Raw genomic sequence first — 19,544 nt, forward strand, 5'->3', positions numbered from 1 at the left:
GGCACAGAGGTGTAGCGGGTCATTTCGACGAAGGGCCCAGGTCTAACTCGCCAGGCACAGAGTGATGGGGGGAGAAAGCAAGACATTCGATCGATGTGAAGGCCAGTAATGTAAACGGCCGGCGGATGAGGGATGCTTCCTATCCCACCGCTCACAGGGCAACATAAACCGGGAAGAGGGGACTGGAACAAGGCATGATGTTGGTGATGGGATTAGAACCCGTGGACCTAGAGTATGACACATTAGACCATGATAATTGTGATGGAGAACAGAGGCAGCGACATACCTTGATGGTCTTGGCATCAAGCTCGAGTCCCTCCTTGTCAGTCAAGAACTCCTGGACATCCTTTCTCTGATCTCCCTGCAGCTGAATCACCTCGCCCATCTCGGTGTCAGAGACGATGGTGCCATTGCAAGCTAAGGTATAGTTAGCATCTGGCCCAGACACACATATGCACACGTCACAAGATCATACCGAATTTCTTCTTGATGACCTTGAGAATCTTCTTCTGGTCGAACTTCTTGGGCAGACCCTGAACAGTGGTCAGAGTCTTGCGACCATTGCGTTCTGTTGTGAAACAAGTGGTTAGCATGTACCCCCCTTTTAGCGCCGGCGAGTCGCAAGAGTAGCCATGGGTGGGGAAGACAAGAGGTGAACGTACGCTGAATCCGTATGTGGATATAGTTCTGAGACTGTTTAGTCTCGCCGGTATCTTCGTCGGCTTCGGCGAAGGGGTCTGTAAGATCCAAATGTCAGCCTCAGTCCGGTACCAGATTTCTACCCCGCCGCTATGAAATTCGGTGAAACGGAGGTGGGGGGAGCTGAAAGTCACAGCGTTGACACCACATATCATGAAGGACGTATGTCTCATTCACGTAGATAGTCATCACTGTGGATATATGTGCATGTGGGGGGGGTGAGGCCCGACACGCGCGCCCAGGAGGGGAAAGTGGCGAACTTACCGAAGGTCTTGAGGTTTTCGATGGACATAAACTCGGCCTTTTCGTGGTAAACGGCGTTTAAAATAGGTATTTATGAAGTGAGCGAAGGGCGAGATTCAATATCTCTGTGAAAGATCAGGGCGTATGTCGTTAGGAAAGAGTAGTTACTGTGGTAGAAGAATGGGAGAGAAGAGGCGGCAGAGCCTTTTGAGGCAAGAGTCACGTTGTGGGGAAGGCGGTGTGTGACTAAGCGATTATCGCGCATCTGGATGACACCCCAGGGCGATGAGCTATTAGGCAGTGATATACCTTTGAATTAAGACTAGTTGATTGATTGATGAAAATAATGGTAAGCAGAATCGATTATATTCGATCGTAAGGTCAGAACTTGGGTTGAATATTGGTACATCATGACAATAATAGCTAGTGGGTGAGATCTCTCAATCCAGACTCAGAATCTGATGATCTGCGAACCATTAATCCATCGTAATTCAGACGATAAGTCTTTGAAAATTATGATACGTATGTAGGAGGACGGAAGGAAAATAGGTATCAAGGTGTGTTGTTTGTTCAAGTGGCCAGAGGAGTCGGTGCGGCGGAGGCGGTGGTACCCCCCGGAGCCTGCGGAGGCAAGAAGAGAGGGAAGTAGGTCTGCAATAATTTGTTAGACTGAGTGTGTCGCAATTTTGTAGGTTCGGGATACATACGACAACCAATGCCATCACTATATCACGCCATAATGTTAGTCCTGTCAATACGAGGAGGGTCACGGGAAAGAACGAACAGGACATGAGAACCGACATGTAGGCCGGTGTAGAAGCAGTCCTCTTCTGTTCTGGGGATTCACCCAACCAGGACTGGAGTGAGAAGACGAAGGATACCCTGCTTCCGAGTCAGATAAACTAGTCAAACCATTGACTGTCCGCCTTGCTCTTACCATCCAATCATGCTAGTCGCAATGCTTGTCAATAGTGTTCATAACTCATGTAAGATGCGGGACTCACCGGTTCCGAGTGAACATCTAAAGGATTAAGGTCAGGGTCAAGTACTCGCAAGATCTGATGTTGGGGGAGTGACTTACGGCCGCCATGGGCATCGTGCTCGACATTGTGCCTGTATTCATAGCTCAATCAGCTTTCATAGTTCTCGCAGTCAAGTATCGCATTTCTGAATGGAAAGTGTGGCGTACTGGAGATGTCGGCATCGCTGCTGCTCTTGGGCGGATCGACATAGGGGATCGCTTTTCATAATTAGCTTTGATCAAGACGCGAAACAATTGCTACTTCACTCACCGAGATCAGCCCTGCGCATATCTCTCTTTGCCGACATTGTGGTGAGATCCGATATTTCAGTGATATATGTTGTAACCAAAAGGATCGAACTGGCCACCCCCGTGCCAAGGCCAGTCTGGGCTTTCCGAGCACACCCCGGATTATCGAATATCTCCGACCCACGGAGCAAGAGATATGGACACCTCTTTCTCCCTTCTTTTTACGTATATCTTCTTCCCCCTGTGCTATTATTGGTTTGTTTTCTCAAGATAACATTGCAATGTGTCTTATATACTCCGTATATTATACTCCGTATATTATACTCCGTATATACTGGAGAACAGATAGATAAGTTGACATTCGCTATACCGAGTACAATATACGATTTATATGGAAATAGAGTCCAGGTCGTGGCTACAAATATAATAGGACTAACGCACATACAGCTGGAGTAAACCCCGATCATAGGTTTGTGTAAATGTTTGGAGGTGCTGCAAGTGTGATGGCTGTACATCCTACATGACATGGTACGTAGGCTACTTTCCCCCCCTTGCAGTTAGCATATTCCAATCCTTATGTGTTGAAATCTTGAACAGCTAGGCATTGGCTCAGTAGTCAAACATGACAGTCCTCAACTTGGAGCTTCCCGATATACAATGTGGTAGTGATCCCCATTGGAACTCTCCGATAATTTGGAAATCGGGGATTATGCCGAGAGAGAATGGGAACGGCCCGTTGTGCTCTTGGACCTCTTCGCCGTGTAACATATGGGAAATCCTACACTGCATGAGAATTAATTTTCAAGACCTTATATCACTAGATAAGCTGCCTTTTTGACGGGGAAAAGGAAAGATTATGGAGTATACAATATCTAGACATATAAAGTACATAGACCTGGAAAAATTCCCAAAGTGCCCGAGATATTGCGAATCCAAAAATGTCATGTCAGCCCATGTCAAATCATATGATAAAAGTACACCCGACACAACTTGAGCACAACGTGAACACTTGAAAATCTTTCCTTTAACAATTAACATACATTGATATACGGAGTACATATCCCAAAAAGGGTTGTATCTTGTTTGTACAACCTTATCTTTTTCCTTTGTGTTTTCCAACCCCGGATACTCAGATACCCAGATACCCGAGTCCCCGATCAGCTCACCCTGCCACTTCCACTTTCCTTTCCATTCTCAGATATTGACTCGATTTCATCATACGAATGACCCGAATAATTCCTCCTTTGGATACATCATGAACCTAAGATGATCCCCCATTCCTCTGCCGGCGGCCAACCGTGGGGTCACCCTCTGCGGACCTTCAATGGTTCCGGACGAGTTGATAATGCGCAGATGTTGGGACAATACGACCAGCCCGATAGGCCATCCTCACTACCCCAACCGCCAATTCGACAACCTACCCTCGTGGACCTGACCGCAGGCGGCCCGGAGTCGCAAGATAGAGAACCGCCCCCCAAACGACCGAGATTGGATGTTCCAAGTGGATCGAATACGTCGGATACCGGTGCGGCTGTGGGCGAAACGAGGAGTACTCCTGGAAGTGCAATTTCACGACCTGCAGTCTCGTGGCGTGGTCGTCCGGCCTGGTCCTTCCAGGCTGTCGTGTCGGAGATCCCAAGCAATGAGAGTCGAGGCGATGGCGCTGCCGGATCTAAGCCCCCGTCTCCGCCCCCGTTGCCGGCTCAGCCTTGGAAGAACGTCTTTGTTGCTGAACCCGAGGGAACCGGGGTCGTGAAGTCGAGGGAAAGCTCCCCAGTCGGGGCTGTACAGACGACCCCATATCACATTGAGATCCCTTCCGTGGCTCCGGTCTACAAAGGTCAAAGTAAGTGAACACCCTGGTACCTAGACTGGATGTCTCGAGACTGATCGCCCGTTGCAGAACCCGCCGATTTCGCCCCATGGACCGGAAACCACCAGGAGGACGTCCTGAGCGAGCAAACCGCGAAACAAGGCTATTATGACCGTACACAGGTTTCCCAGAATGAATCGAATACAGCGCGTCCTGCCTTATATGGGCAGCTCAAGAGTCGCACAGGGTTGCAAATGCTCTCGTCCGTCTTCGCTGCGGCGTTAGAGAAACGACAAACCTACAACACCATTCATGCTCCGTCAACATTTAAACCGCCACCTCGAGTGACGCTCACTGATAATAAACGCGAAGCGTGGCTTCGAGATCTTGCCAATCCGTCTGTTCCGTTGCGAAGGTTGAGCCGAACCATTCCCCATGGTATCCGTGGCAAGATCCTCCTGGACCAGTGCCTTGGCAAATGGATACCTGTTGCACGTGCTGTCTGGTTAGCAAAATGTGTGGGTGCGAATGAAATCCGTGCGTTCAAGCGAAAAGGCACAAGCGGAGCTTTGGCTGTTGGCTTAGAGGCGAAATGGGTCCGAGATTGGACGACAAATGTCCAGCAATTTGTTGAGGGGGTGTTTGCTTCCCCCAAGTCCTCGGATTGGAAAGCGAGAATGACATACGCGTTCGTATTCGTGGATTGCCATCAATCGTGAGCAACATGCTAACATCTACTTCCAGTGTCGGGTTGACTGCTCGTTTATTTTCCGAAAACTTACTGGACCATGACCATTTCCTTGAATGGTTCTTGGTATCCTTCGAGGCTGCTTCTATCGGCGCGATTCCAATCTGGCTTTTGATGCTCGGCATATACTGGAAGAGTATTATGCGATATCGGCGAAGGGGACGACGATTAGCTGAGTTACTACTACAAAAAGTGCGACAGGTACGTTCGACTTTCACCCAGCACTGCAACTCCTTTGTGCTTGTAGTCAATACTGACAGCTAGCAATAGGCAACTGAAGCTAAGTTGACTCAACTTCAACCTCTTATCGACCGTCTTTCTCGCTTCATTAAAAAGCTTGTTCTTGACCATACATCCTCGATGATACTCCCGAATTCTTGGGAGACATATAACCAACAGGTGTCGTCTGCCCTTGATTTGGGCAACAAAGCAGAAAAAGCTCTCTTTCAGAGCCTCGCAGAGCGCAATGCTCGAGTGCAACGACCCAGACACTCGAAACAGACAACCCAACGCTCACCCCATCAACGCATCGTCCGACTCCTCGACTCCATACGCTCCGCTCAGGACCTCTCTTCTATCTTTGGCTATCTCGATGCTTTTGATGACAAGGCTATCTTGGTCTTCAAGCTATTGGAATGGCTCTCCACACCCTTCCGCCATGGACTCTGCCGAGTTTACGTTGGTGTCCGCCTGCTCCGCAAATGGAAATCGGCCGGCGTCGATATAGACAGTCACATACTGGCATTTCTATCACGTGGGCAGAACAATCAAAAGCTCAACATGGATCAAATCTATCATGTCGTTTCCGAACTTGTCAGGTCACAAACATTCTCAGTCGGCCGCTATCTTCAATGGCTCATGGCACGAGGCGTTACCAATGGATCATCTTCAGCCGAAAGGCGCAAGGTAGGATCGAATCTGCATGCTACACCCTTCTGATTACTAACATACGTGCAGGTGGAGGACTTGCCAATCGACATCGGACTGATAGCGCAGCTCCCTGTTGCCCGTCTTCCAGAACATGTTGGGAACTTGCGGAATACCCTACTGGCTCGTACCGGACTGTCTTCCTCGGAGGAGAATGCAACTATTGATAGTGTGAAAGATATCATCAGCCAACATCTACCCGGAATTTTCGGTGTCAACAAGTCTGCGTCAATGGCCTTAGACTCATTACCATCAAATCTGCCTTGGGCTGTCAAAGCCGAGGTTGGCCAGTGGCTACGAAGAGCAATCGGGGAGCACAATCGGAGTGCAGAGTAAGTATTTAAATTTATTTTTCCCAAGTCCATCATCCTTTATCTTGCTAACTCGCTAATAGGTCAACTAACAGGGGAATACTTTCCATTGGAATTGCCTCTGTGGTGTCTGCGTTGACTCCTGACGAGTTTTATTCCGTGCGCAATGCTCTTGAGTCATTTGGCGACATTTCAATGCTAGCAGATGTGCTAAAGTTTGCGTCTAGCTGTGGTGATAGCACTGTTCTTGCCTCGGTTGCGGATACCGCAAACTGCCATTTTGACTCTCTTTGCGTTATTGGCGCCACAACTGATCTATTCCGGAGACTCATCGATGCCTATGCCGGCATTAAAAGGGTTGGCATGCCAAGTCTTGATCTGATATTCTCTCTGATCGAACTTGGTTTGCGAATCCCTAGCGATCTCAGTACTGTGTCCATTCTTCGCCAGGATCTCTCTCGCATGGAGAACAAGTCAATAATGGCCGCATCTTCTCCAGTCTCGGATCACATATCGGATGGCTTCGGTGGGGTCGATCCCTTCTTCCGAGAAAAGCTAGATCAACTTTTGCAATCAGGAAATGTCATAGATGAGCCCACACTGGACGCGATTTTCAACACACTCATAAAGCATCTGGAATCCGATGATGGCCATGAAAACCTCTCAGCAAATGATACCTGCCGTTGCCTCGCACAGCTCAGATCTTTCCATCCAAAGCATTTTGATGGCATTCTTGCCCGTTGGGTCTGTGGTCATTTGCGATCTCCCGAACGTACCATTTTGCTGCGGGTTCTACCACCGCTAATTGGTGTTGGATGCGTTACTATCAGAGCTTTTTTGGCCCTTGCAAAGAGACTCACACTCACTATCCCAGCAACAGTCCCGAATGCAGCCCAACTGCCTGCTGACCTTGTCCAACTTCTTGTCTCTAATGCCGAAGGTAACAAGCCCCTGGATTTGGTGTCCTATCGGTTCCAGTTGGCACAGCAGGAATTTCTCAATAAGAACTCCGAGGAAGCGCTCAAGATTGCTTGTGATGCCGCATCGTCCAATGCCGGTAATTCTTCCACTGGGCACAGCGAGCTGGAGCACTCGATAGTCATTCTGCTACGCGACCTTCTTGTGCGACACCCGGAATGTGCGGTACAGAATGGCATGCAGAAGCTCATGGACCAATACCCCGCCGCTTTAAGTACTGTGCAGAAAGCGCTTGACCTTTTATTGGGCGTTGAGTCACAGTCTGACGGCAATTCAGTCCTCTCAAAGGTCGAAAAGCTTGCATGTATGACCGACGATTTCTCGCTCCCATTTTGCCAATTGAAGCTCCAAGTTCTATTTCATGCGGACTCGGGGTCCGAAGACCGAACCAATATTGTTGATGCCATGTTTAAAACTGCCGTATCAGACTGTCGTGCTCACAGGCTTCACTGGGTTGACCTGGTTGCACTGATGAGCCCAGACGCCGTACGCCAAATCCGGGAACGTGCTGAAAAAGAGTTTTTTTCCATCCCACTGCTTGAAGAGCCACTAGATGATATTCCTGATTCGCCTGACAAGCTGGGATCACTCGAAACTGCCAAGATGTATCTGACCATTATCGAAGAGCTTGCGAGTAGCATCCCTGAATCCGGGGCTCCGTCTATCGCTCCAGTGCTTGTGGAAAAGATGGATTGCCTTCTCCACAAGATCATCACCATGCACAACAGTACCCACACCAAGGGTATGACTAACACAAGTCGTTCGAATTTTGAGCGTGCTCTTGCATTCTGGTTCTCTGCTCTGCTGAGGATGATCGTTCTCCATCGGTCTGCATTCGCCCAACCGCCCGCAGCTCTCAAGATCAATCCTCTCCACGAGCAGCTTCGACTTCTGACATCAATCTTCTGCATTGCGCTCTCGCGCCTCCCCGGAGATATCCTTCGCCTATTCCCTGCGGCTGATTACTTCCCGCACCCGGTCCCGGCTGAAGGCTTCCGTCCCTGTCCAGGAATCCTCCTGCAGACCCACGCTCTAGACGTCGCCGCGTCACTAATCGACGTCTTTCCAGACGAAGTCCGCCAGCAATGTGCACGGTTCCTGAAAGAGAAATGCCCATCCTTCGTACCATTCATGAACGACTCTCGCTTCCTCTACCTCCTAGGTCCAGTGGCAGACCAATACTCTGCAAATACCCAGCAAGTCTCAGTACATTCTCCAGCAGCATCGGGGTCAACCCCAACTCAATCACCTGCTCTTTTCTCTGTCGTTGGAGCATCCCCAACCCAGCAGTCTGTCGCACCAGCGTCGGGGTCGTCTATCGGACCACCTGACTCGAACTGTATGGCCAGCCGACTTCGTCTTCAACACCGCGGTCGTGTTGTCGGTCCCTATCCAGTCCGTCCTTGGGAGCTACTTGAGGATGCGGCGCCGTTTTTGGGCATCAATGATACAGCTGTCAATCTGGGGTTCTTCGATGCTAGACGTGTGAGAGCCTGATGATCATGCTGATCACTGTTTTCTTGGGAGAGGTCACACTCACATACTTCACAACTCCTTTCCCTTCCATTTCTTTCTCGGCATATCTTCCTTTCCAGCATGATTCCCAGCATTATCTTCTTTATTTCTGATTACTTCTCAGCTTCTCACCTCCATCTTCTATCAATTTCACAGCATATGCTTTTTATCCTCACGACCCACTTTTATTAACCATGAGCGTTTGCATATGGGAATCTGCCATTTTCTTCTGTTTTGCGTTCTTGTTTTTATGTTCGGCGTGCATTACTATCCCCCACTGGCATTTGATTTCGCTATCTATGGCATGCAAACTGGCATCGAGAAGCATTTTGTACATATAAACCGGCTTTCGGTCTCGGCGTATACATGGGCGGGGATCAAACTGCCGCTTGGCCATATCAATCAAATGAGAGCTATTATCATCGATGAGCCAGTTCAGTCTCTAGGTCTTCATACTCTAGGGCCACCGGGTCAGTTTGTAGTGAGACTCTGACAGCACTGTAACCAAGACTATTAACGTCAAGAACTAACATGTACTTTGAATTGCCATTAGGAATGAGCAAACCTGTGGAATAAAATTTGAAATTGAAATTTGATAATTGAATCGAGCATGTTCATAGTAACATACATGCTCCCCTTTTTTTGTAGTTTTTTCTTTTCCTTCGAAAGCAAATACACAAATTTGAAAAAGAAAAGAGACAAGACCATAAAAGACGCATGGAACAAAGAGTAAAAAGAAGATAATAATAAAACGACCCGTCATAACAAGCAAATCACACCGGATAACTCCCTCCATCCCCATTGAAATCACCTGTCAATATCAAATCTACTTCTTAGAGGAAGTACCACTGTCAACGCTGCTACTGTCACTGGGACCAAGACCTCGGCTTTTCCGTAGAGCATCTCTGCGCTCACTCTCTAGCTCTTGGATGACTTCTTGCAAGATATGGTCAGGGACACGCGAGTCAGGATCAGCCGAGGCACGCTGCGCGTTAATCTCACGGGTATACTGCTCAATTGTTTTGCCGGTGTCGGTCTTGGGCTGGTACTTTTTCTTGAGAGGTCTGCGATGCTGGAAAGCATGGCGGGCCAATAGGTGTCTGTTTTCTGGCACTGCAGGCTCGAGCCTTCTGTTGTTACTCTTAGTTGGAGTGGCTGTGGCCAGTTCCGGGGACTTGTTTTTGCTTGGAGCGCTCTTGTCGACTGGTTTGAGGGTCTCGGTGGTATCAGGAGTCTTAGTATCGGCTGATTTCACTGAATCAGACTGGACTGGAGTCTGAAGTTGAGCGTCCTCCCGAGACTCATCTGTATCTGGTGTCTTGGGGCCAGCCTCGGACGAGGACCCGGTACTTTCTTCATTCTTGGTGTCAATCCTCAATGGGAGTTTGACTTCATCCATCAACCTTTCTTTCTGTTTATCACGACTTGGAACAAAGGTGGATTCAGACTGAGGCGAGTTGAGCTCATTCTCTGGCTCGGCGGATTTGCTCTGAGACTCAATAGTTTCTTTTACAGGTGCGCGAGACCCAATGTGAGTCTCAGTGGACTTGCTCACATTTACCATGCTGGTCATCTCATGTGAATCATCCAGGGCTTGTATAGAGACTGGTTCACTTTGGGTCTTGGCAGGAGCAGACACTGGAGCCATGTCGGAGCCTCCATCAGTGTTGGGGTGGCGTGGCCGGGCTAGTTGGCGGCCTCTCTCAGTCTCAGGGGTCTGGACTTTAGTTTGTGTCAAAGCTGATTTGGATTCATTGACTCTGGGTGGCGAACTGTTGTTTTGCTGACTTCCCACACTAGACTGGCGACTATGAGGATATGCATTGGGCGGATAGGGCTGGTTGTAGTCAGGCTGTACGAAACAAGCGCCTGGGGGACCAACCCAGCTTGACTGCATATTGGTGAATGTATCATCGGCGGGATATGGCTCGTAGTAGAGTTGTCGGTGATGTTCTGTGTCAAATTGGGGCTGGCTGGAGACAATCAAGGGACAGTCAGGACGAGGTGGCAACCGGCGGCGGCCGGGAACAGGACCAGCAACAGGCTGAGGCTGAGGTTGAGTTACAATTGGAGGAAGAGGATTGGAAGGCTGATATGATTGATTGCCCAAGAACACAGGAAACCCTGGGGTTGGCATAGCAGTGTAATCAGCAGGATATGGTGGCGGGCCGTCATGCATGTGAATTTGGCTGAACATGACAGGAGGATTAGGAAATGCACCCGCAGGTATGAAATTTTGATTGGGATAATTTGGCGGGAAGTTGTTGCCCTGATAGTTCGGGGGGAAGTTATTACCAGGGAAGTTCTGATAGTTGGGGTTGGGATAGCCCTGATTGAAGTTGTTCTGAGGGAAACCGTTACCACCGGGGTAGTTCTGAGAGAAAGAGCCGTGAGGCGAATGGCCCTGGCCATTGAAGCTTTGGCTGTGACCGTGATTTGCAAAGGGTGTGTTTTGGTGTCTGGGGCCAGCACCAGGAGCGTTTCGAAATCCGCCTCTGTTATTGTTACCGCCGCTGTACCATGGACGGTGAAAAGATCTGCGGCCATTGTTGTTGTATCGCTGCTGATTGCCACGGTTTGGGAGAGGCTGGTTAGAAGGCCTGTGTCCTGGAGCAGGGTAATCCTGGGAGAGTTGGTTGTCGTTGGGATCCATGGCAGGTCTGGTCATATAATAATCAGGGTGGTTTTGGAAATGCTATGGTCAAGTGGTTAGTAAATTCAAAGCAAGACTGAACAGGCAAGTTACCTGAAGGGCATCCGCGTAATCGTCAGGATATGCGAAAGTGACAACCCCAAAGGTAGAGTCTTCCCCTTGTGGGTTAACGTAGTTCTCAACAGCTATGCCCTCAAGACTCCCAAGTCCCTTCAGCGCATCGACGATTACAGATTTCTCAATGGGCTCGTCAGTGAGATAACCGAAGTGGGCAGTTCCTAAGTAAAAGCAGAAGGTGAGAAGGTGTGGAGGTGTGAAGAGAAGAGAGAATGTGAAGGTGCGAAGGTGCGAAGGTGCAAACGTGCAATGAAGTTCAAAAGGGAATCTCACGTCTAGCCCTAGATGATTCCAGTCTCAACACCCGATTATGGAGCATCAGGTTTCCATTTTGTTTCAATGCAGAATTTGCTGCTTTGATGTCCTTTCCAGTATGTTAGTAGCCCAGATCTCCACATAAAAGGAAATACACTCACTTCAAATTGTACAAATGCAACAGGTAATTTTTTCAACCCCTGTGACAGTTTGATCTTAACATGACACCGGCCGAAGGTAGAGATCATGTCTGTAAGATCTTCTTCCAACTTTTCAAGTGACACTTTGATAGAGAGACTAATTTGGTCAATAAATAGCGTCAGAGAGGACTGGGCCATACACACTTTCCTACAAAAACACAACAATCAGGAAGAAAGAGGCCCTGTGCATTTCCCTTGCTTGGGGTTTGATTCATTCGATCCGCACGCGGGAGGTATACTGGCTTCTCTTCCTCCTCTGCCTTGGCTGCCTTGACTGGCTCGACTGGCTCGACTGGCTCGTGGGGCTCGCCTGACTTGCCTGTAACTATGTCGGCTGATTTGGCATCATGTTGCTCTGGTGTACTAGGCTTCGAGCTACTAGACTTAGTGATGCTGGACTCCGAAGCTGCATGTTCGGGGGCATCTTGCTTTGGAGCAGCATGCTCCGGAGTACCATGCCTAGAGATACTAGGCGCAGAGCAATTCGATTCGACGTAATGAATAGCCATTAGGAAGGTATATAATCAACGAAGGTAACTATATCTTTGTACTGTGGTAAACGAGTGGTTTGACTGCGGTAAACGAGCGTGATATGGATGTATAATAGAAAAGAAAGAGAGAAAAGAACGTGATATCGAGACGACTACGTGGAATATCCTCTATGAGCACCACCTCCGTCGCTGTATTGGGATAAATGTGAAATATCCCATTTTCCAGAACTGGCAGAGGCAAGTAGATATGAAGCCAACCACGGTATATTTCCGGGGAGCGCTCTCATAGGACTAGCATGGAGCGATTTTGACTCAGGATCAACCTTTACCCAGGACTTTACAATCCAGGGGACTGTCAAACCACTGGTTCACAGTCTGATATCCAGGACAGGAATCGGAGTCAGGCCCCCATGAAGAGATTTATCACGCATATTATCTATGACTCTTCTAATAAAGTTGGCCATGAAGTCTGGATGTTTCTCCCAAAAAGGAAATACGCGTCATGCCGGTTCAGGCGTCGGTCTGGCGAAGTATACGAGATGCTCCTGATCAGAATGTCGTCAGCCATCGGCATATACATGGCATTGATAGCAGTACTAAGCCCAACAAGGAATTCATTTTGAACAGTCGTCAAAATGCTAGACACTTGGCGTAAATCTTGCCGAATTGTGAGTTTTAGGAAAGATAACTTGCAACATTATGACGTGTATATCAGTGAAGAGAATAATGAAAATGAAGTATAAAACATCAAAGAGAGAGAGAGAGAGCCACTGGAGATCGGGAGAGACCAAACATCACAAACACTTTCTTATCGGGCCTCGGAAGCCGATATGAGACAACGTCAATTCCACCTACAATAAGATCTTCCCTTCCTCAATTCAATCCAATATGTTTCCAACTCGACGTTTAGCCCAAGGTGGATTCTTCAAACGCAGTGCCGATGAGTTTGGTCGTTTATCAAAAATCGGTAAATTTGGATGCCGTCAGTCTTGCACCTCAACTAATTTGCCGCAGCTTGGAACACGGAAGCCCTCCACACTCCGACTAAACCTTATACGCTCCTGAATTTCGAGGATGAGAGCACCGTGGCAGGATGTAAGACCATGGCCGATCGTGCAGTAGGAGGCTTTAGCACAGCCAGCCTAGACTACGAACCTGCTGAACCTTCTTCAAATACTCCTTCCCATGCCCGCTTCCACGGTAGCATCTCAACCAAGCTTCCAGACAACTGGCGCGTCGAAAGAACTGGTATGTACTACCTCTTACCTAGGTAGCGCCATATCCTAGTGGTCTAGAACGCACCCAATAAATTTAGAAAAAGAAAAGAAAACAGCTAATACCCGCAATTCAGGCTACGCTGCGTTCCGCAATCAAGATCGAGGCCTCTGGCTCTTCGGCCGGCTCTTCTGGGACGTCGATCCCTACGCGTACCTTGCCCTGCGCATCAAGTCTGACGGTCGCCGGTACACAGTCAACGTGCAGACAGATGCAGTTGTTGAAACGGATATTCACCAGCACAGACTATACACACGACACCACCGCCTGCTCAACACACCAAAATCGGAGGAACAATATGACTTCCAGGCAGACTCACCTGATGCCGCTGAGGACCTATATCCCAGCGGCCTACCCGCTGCGCTTTCAGATATCCCACCTGAGTCGACAATCATTTCCACCTCTACCAGTACAACAACATCTGGGGCCGAAGGGTGGGAGACTGTTCTCTTGCCTTTTAACTCGTTTGTGCGTACGAATCACGGCTTTGTCATTGAACCTCAGACTTCTTTGACTAAGCAGCGTGTTAAGAGTATTGGTATTGGTCTCACGGACCGTGTTGAAGGGCCATTTGATCTACGCATTCATAAGATTTGGGCGACGAATGGCATTAGTGAAGCGGAGATTGAAGAGGAGCGGCGTATTTGCGGTGAACAGGCGTTGCCTCTTGATGAGGGTGTCATCTCTAGTTGGACCGACAAGGCCGTGGAGAAGTCCGTGGAGGAAGAGAGCAAGCAAGAGGATCGGATTTCGAATAAGAAGGGTCTCAAGGGGTTGAAGTCTGAGTGGGAGGAATAAAGGTACAAAATAAGACCATGTACTATGTGTATAATAATGCCTGCTGCCTCCACGGCCACAATCATTGGGGATGATACTTAAATTTCTTTATCCCGAATCAATCATAAAAAACAAAAGTCTAAACTTGAATCATATATATGTATATAGTAATACCTTTAGATTTTACCACCAGTGATCTTCTCCCAAGCCTCCTTGTACTTCTCCGCCGTCTTAAGCGCAATATCATCAGGCATGCGTACACCCTCCTTGCCCTTAAGACCCTCGCTGACCAACCAGTCACGCAGGAACTGCTTGTCGAAGCTGGACTGGCCGCGACCAACAGCGTAAGATTCCTTGGGCCAGAAGCGAGAGGAGTCAGGCGTCAGGACTTCATCAGCAAGCACGACTTCACCAGTCTCCTCGTCGACTCCAAACTCAAACTTGGTATCAGCGATGATCACACCTCGCGCGAGGGCGTACTCGTGCGCTGTCTTGTAGAGCTCAACGGCCATCTTGGCAACAATCGACGCGTAGCGCTCGCCCAGGATGGCGACAGCTGTGAATGACAGATGTTAGGTAAGTCACGCTGTGTACTATACATATACAGTACAGATATCTCAAGCCAATAGATTCGACGAAAAGAACATACCCTGATCCGGATGAATATTCTCATCATGCTCGCCCTGCTCCGCCTTCGTGCTGGGGGTGTAGATAGGACCGTCAGGGAAAGCCTGGCTCTCCTGCAGACCAGCGGGGACCTGAATTCCATGCACGGTTCCGGACTTCTTGTATTCATTCCATGCTGAGCCGGTGATATATCCGCGGACAATTGCCTCAATGGGGAGAATGCGTAGTTTGCGCACTTGCATACTCCGGTTCTGCAGAACGGGACGGAGAGACTCCGGGATCTGGGGCGGGAGGTCGAGGGTGATGAAGTGAGTACGGAGGGAGGGGTTGGCCTCCGTAAGGGCCTTGAACCACGTTTGCGTGCAAAGGGTGAGAAGAACACCCTTGTTAGGGATACCCTAAGTGGTAAAAGCGACGAGCATTAGCAGCAAGTTTCTTTAGACAATGGTGGTGTTGGTGTGGGGAATTGTATACATTCTCCATGATCACATCGTAGGCGGAGATGCGGTCAGTCGCAACGAAGAGGAGGGTCTTCTCGTCGACTTCATAAAGATCGCGGACCTTGCCTCGAGCGACAAGGGGCAAGGCACCCTGCAAATCTGTGGTAGTCAGAGCTTGAGCCATTGCGAAATTGTTCAATTGGTGAGTTGCGAAGGAAAGTAGTTATGCGTCATCTTTTTTTCCCGAGTGCTTGTCCCGCATTGCAGCCTTACAGCCTTACAGCCTCAGGTGTCAACAAGTCATCTCCAACACGCGCACCCTTGGAACAATACCGTTTATAGCGCACAGTAAGATGTGGCAGCCATAGCGAAGGCAAAATGACGCGTTATTTGACTCCCTGGAGAGTCTCTTTGTTGTGTCTGGTCACACTCTATACCGAAGGCGTCGTGCCCAATTCTTCTGCTATTCACGTCCTCTCGTTCCTCACAGCGGGTCTGTTTCCACTAGATGCCGCCGATAAGCAATGGGAAAAGCATTACTTGCCGACAATTTCAGAGCTTGAAGAATGCTTGTCTCGTCATGAGTCCTCTATTCCTGGGCGCACGCTCTGGGACTTGTTTTTGAAGAACCTCTGGTCCATTGACTCGCTGGATGCGTTGGAGACTTTCTTTGGCGAGGTTATCCCATCGCTCCTGGCCAAATCACGCGAGGACCTGATTCATGACAGGGATAATGGAATTGCACCAGTGGTGGATGATCGGATGCGCTTGTCCAGGAGTTCTCCGCTTGGCGCGTTCGTACGGAGAGCTTATCTTGAATATACGCGGCTCCAGTTTCACGATTCTGTGAAGCTCTGGACGGGCTTTGTCAAATACCGTCTACCTACATACAGCTACTGGAGTCGCAGGCATCGCGAGGCTGAGGAAATCGCCATTGATGTTAATCTACGCGACCTGGGACTGGATTCGACTAGCCACCTTTCACAGGTAGTGTATGGTGACATCGACGATGATGAGTATGGGGAGGGAGAAGTCAGTGCCAAGGACGCAGAGCGACTGATCGAGTTCCAAGTCGGTGAACTGCAAAGTATGCAATTCCTTTCCGGCTTGTCATGCCCATGTGCTAACGGACACAGGAATGGGAGGCAGAGTTCCGGATGAAATGAGAGCACAGCTGAAACGCATTATGACCTCAGAATCTTCAGTCCCCGTAATGATGTACTACCTGGAGTACGTTTTTATACACATTCATATCGATATAAACTGTGGTTGACCAAATGCCAGATATCTTGACGCCTGGAGGGCTGGAGACTATACCTCAGCCTTTGATAACCTCCACCGCTACTTCGACTACACCATGCACGCGAATCTCGACCGAAGCGCATATCAGTTTGCCCTTTTGAACTTGGCTATCATGCAAGCAGATTTTGAATGTTTCAATGAAGCGATCTCGGCCGTGCAAGAGGCCGTGGCAATTGCTCGTGAGTCTCACGATATGAACTGCCTGAACTTCTGTATGAGCTGGCTTTATCACTTCGGTAAAGCATTCCCAGAGCAGATGCGGGAAGTTCAGAATAGTGGCATGCTGGGCAATGAAAAAGAGGGCCTCGCTTTCCTCAAGGCCAAGTCCAAGGAGACTGACATGTGGTCTCTTATGAGTACCACGTTACTTAGTGAAGCCAAGTTAGAGATGCAGCAAGTACGGACTCCTGTTTCCCTTTGACCAAGTCGATGCTAATGGTGAACAGGGAGAGAGTCTTGCATCGATTGTCGAAACCTTCGTGCGAGCATCCCACGTCAATGTGACCAAGGGCGTCACGACTCCCACAGGTGCATACATGCTGTTACAAGGCTCGATGTATGCTAGAATAGGTATGATACTAATTGCATAGTAATTGCGATGGCGCTAATATAGCTAGCAGGGGCTACTCACCTTGCTTGGCTGAATACCGAGATATTCCGCGAATGCTATTCGGAGGGCCAACCTCATGATGACTTTGTCAAGATCACATTCCGAAATTGCCAAATAGTATGTCTGCTTCCCTCTTCCGGAAGTGCACCACAGAAATGCTGATTCTTCGCCTGCAGTTAGCACAGAAAGGCAATTATAAGGAGGCATCCACACGAATGAATAAGATCGACCCCGAGAAGCTCCGAGCTTTCAGATACAACAACTCTTGGACATTTTTCTCAGGGCTGCTCCAATTGCGGCGACAAATCTGTCGGTAAGTAGCGCCCAACTATCACACTCATTCTATATCCATTTCTAACAACCCACAGTGACGACAAGGTAGCCGTTGAACACATTCTATCGCAACTCCAGGCGGTGCAACTCCGGGACTTCGACATGCGTCTGCTTTTAGCCTTCCATTCAATAGAATTTACCATGCGCCAAGGCGACTACGGTCGTGCCCTGAGGATGGTCGAGCAAGCCGCGCACTCCATGCAACCAGAGAACTTTGACGTCCACTCTCAAGTCAGACTCCTCTGTCTAAAAGCACAAATCCTTGGCAAGTCCGGCCAACCGCAACGCGGCTTCTCCCTTGCCATGCGTGCAGCGCACATCGCACATCGCTCAAAAGTCCTCGCCGACCTGTGGGAAGCCATCTGCACCCTAGCGACGGTGTTACTGAGTCTCCGTGAGTTCGAAGCCACGGGCGAACTGGTCGAGAGCATCATGCCCCAGGTGCTGGAGTCAGAAAATTACGCTCTCATTGCGCAGGGGTATTCACTTCTCGTAGATGCAAATATGGGTATGGCGGGTGAGCTGTGGAGCTTGCAGGGCCGGGACTCGACATCTACGAGAAAAGAGTACATCAATCGTGCTCTTGGATACATTGACTCTGCATATGATCATTTCGAGGAAATTGAGGATATCAAGGGCCAGACGGAGATGATGGCCAAGAAAGCTACTGTGATGCATCTTACGGGCGATCCGGTCTTGGCTAATGATTATGCTGCCAAGTACCTGGATCTGCGGAGACGTACTGGAACATGAACCTCACAGAAACAATAATATACATTTAATTGTCTATCTATCAGTAAACTCTCTACACTTGTCAAAGTACGACTGTAGCAACGATGGAATGAAAAGTAGGACAAGGTTGACACGAGGGAGGAACGGGCAAGGTAGCTGCATACCCAGGGCCGCCACGACTTTCTTTTGTTTTCATCTGGAGTTCTAACCTCTCTGTGTTTGGTATGTTACTATTGAAGATCAAAAGTATGTTACGCTTCTTTCGGCTTTTCATCCTGCTCTCAGGCCTCATCTCGACTGTCAATGGGGCTAGAAAGACATATCATATGATAAGCCCTGTCTACAAACATAACAAAACTCCTGTTAAGACATTGGCCCTTCTTTACCACTTAGTTCATTCCGATATAAACAGAACTTGTTTTATTTGTGTACAACTGCCAACATGAATATTTAATTTGCTACCTGGATAGCATGTGTTGGAGTCAGCAAGGTATATATCTAGTCGCGTTTTTATACACTGTACTCCGTACAGGCGAAACAATGATTTCGCCGATTCGTGAGATCAGTCCATCCGGAGGTGCCAATAAAGCTGAGAGAGATAAAACCGAGGGTGTCATTCAAAACAGTGTGCAACGAAGAATCGGGAGGATGAATGAACCGAGATAAGGTTGCTATCATAAAATATGGGGCGAAATTTGGTCCTATGGGGGTTTGATGTCCATTATTACTGTTAGGATTTCTGTTCTCCTTCCAAGAGATCGAGTCAAGATTGATATTAGAATAGAAAAAGGCCCATAGAATGAGCCGAGTGCGATAGACCAGACCGGCTACATATGTTGTACTGCCTGTTGAAACCAGTCAAGCCAGCCTCAAAGCTCACATCAATTCCATTCGGCGTTGCTTATGCTCTCGGCCGATATATAAAGGACATGGACTCCGGACCTTTTTCCTAATTCTCCGGGGAGTGTCGTATCTCTCCCTATCTATGGGGTCTAAGCCCGTCTTCTCCCGAGTCTACGAGTACAGGTTTTCCAGGCTTGAAGAAGGTGGAAGCACCGTATAAACAGTAGAAAGGCACAAGAACCGTGGACAGAACTCACGGCCTTGAGGTTAGAAGACCTTCCCGATCAAACCGGAGTGAGGGCCTCCGGTACCCGAGATTGCCTTCCGGCATAAACCCGTTGCTCTAGACATACTCTATTTTCGGGCTATAACCGGTAGAATCTAT

The 19,544-nt window shown here is 48.8% G+C and overlaps 7 protein-coding genes across 7 annotated transcripts; 3 read left to right on the forward strand and 4 right to left on the reverse strand.

Moving 5' to 3' along the window:
- Positions 1-212: 212 nt before the first annotated feature.
- N7500_009636 (translation initiation factor eIF1) lies at positions 213-991 on the reverse strand (the record flags this gene model as incomplete). The annotated part of the gene is made up of 5 exons (XM_056680775.1): positions 213-227; positions 287-417; positions 476-568; positions 663-737; positions 964-991. 5 exons carry the CDS (start codon positions 989-991, stop codon positions 213-215), a joined length of 342 nt encoding a protein of 113 aa, XP_056528157.1.
- A 521-nt stretch (positions 992-1,512) lies between these two features.
- On the reverse strand, positions 1,513-2,271 carry N7500_009637 (uncharacterized protein; the record flags this gene model as incomplete). The annotated part of the gene is made up of 8 exons (XM_056680776.1): positions 1,513-1,593; positions 1,650-1,666; positions 1,727-1,824; positions 1,880-1,891; positions 1,947-1,963; positions 2,024-2,055; positions 2,132-2,182; positions 2,235-2,271. The coding sequence occupies 8 exons, from the start codon at positions 2,269-2,271 to the stop codon at positions 1,513-1,515; spliced, it is 345 nt and encodes a 114-aa protein (XP_056528158.1).
- A 1,207-nt stretch (positions 2,272-3,478) lies between these two features.
- On the forward strand, positions 3,479-8,486 carry N7500_009638 (mediator of RNA polymerase II transcription subunit 12; the record flags this gene model as incomplete). Its single annotated transcript, XM_056680777.1, has 6 exons — positions 3,479-4,058; positions 4,116-4,713; positions 4,770-4,974; positions 5,044-5,679; positions 5,731-6,032; positions 6,095-8,486. 6 exons carry the CDS (start codon positions 3,479-3,481, stop codon positions 8,484-8,486), a joined length of 4,713 nt encoding a protein of 1,570 aa, XP_056528159.1.
- An 844-nt stretch (positions 8,487-9,330) lies between these two features.
- N7500_009639 (uncharacterized protein) lies at positions 9,331-12,238 on the reverse strand (the record flags this gene model as incomplete). The annotated part of the gene is made up of 5 exons (XM_056680778.1): positions 9,331-11,199; positions 11,251-11,435; positions 11,548-11,638; positions 11,691-11,826; positions 11,874-12,238. The coding sequence occupies 5 exons, from the start codon at positions 12,236-12,238 to the stop codon at positions 9,331-9,333; spliced, it is 2,646 nt and encodes an 881-aa protein (XP_056528160.1).
- Positions 12,239-13,108: 870 nt separating this feature from the next.
- Positions 13,109-14,293, forward strand: N7500_009640 (CIA30 family protein; the record flags this gene model as incomplete). The annotated part of the gene is made up of 3 exons (XM_056680779.1): positions 13,109-13,187; positions 13,235-13,468; positions 13,572-14,293. The coding sequence occupies 3 exons, from the start codon at positions 13,109-13,111 to the stop codon at positions 14,291-14,293; spliced, it is 1,035 nt and encodes a 344-aa protein (XP_056528161.1).
- A 155-nt stretch (positions 14,294-14,448) lies between these two features.
- On the reverse strand, positions 14,449-15,523 carry N7500_009641 (phosphoribosylaminoimidazolesuccinocarboxamide synthase; the record flags this gene model as incomplete). The annotated part of the gene is made up of 3 exons (XM_056680780.1): positions 14,449-14,828; positions 14,922-15,297; positions 15,374-15,523. The coding sequence occupies 3 exons, from the start codon at positions 15,521-15,523 to the stop codon at positions 14,449-14,451; spliced, it is 906 nt and encodes a 301-aa protein (XP_056528162.1).
- A 194-nt stretch (positions 15,524-15,717) lies between these two features.
- Positions 15,718-18,337, forward strand: N7500_009642 (putative anaphase-promoting complex subunit Apc5; the record flags this gene model as incomplete). The annotated part of the gene is made up of 7 exons (XM_056680781.1): positions 15,718-16,426; positions 16,476-16,569; positions 16,624-17,038; positions 17,088-17,211; positions 17,259-17,368; positions 17,428-17,564; positions 17,620-18,337. 7 exons carry the CDS (start codon positions 15,718-15,720, stop codon positions 18,335-18,337), a joined length of 2,307 nt encoding a protein of 768 aa, XP_056528163.1.
- Between the last annotated feature and the right edge of the window lie 1,207 nt (positions 18,338-19,544).

Source organism: Penicillium coprophilum (assembly GCF_028826855.1).
Source record: "Penicillium coprophilum strain IBT 35676 chromosome Unknown utg000006l_segment0_segment0, whole genome shotgun sequence".
Lineage (NCBI taxonomy): Eukaryota > Fungi > Ascomycota > Eurotiomycetes > Eurotiales > Aspergillaceae > Penicillium > Penicillium coprophilum.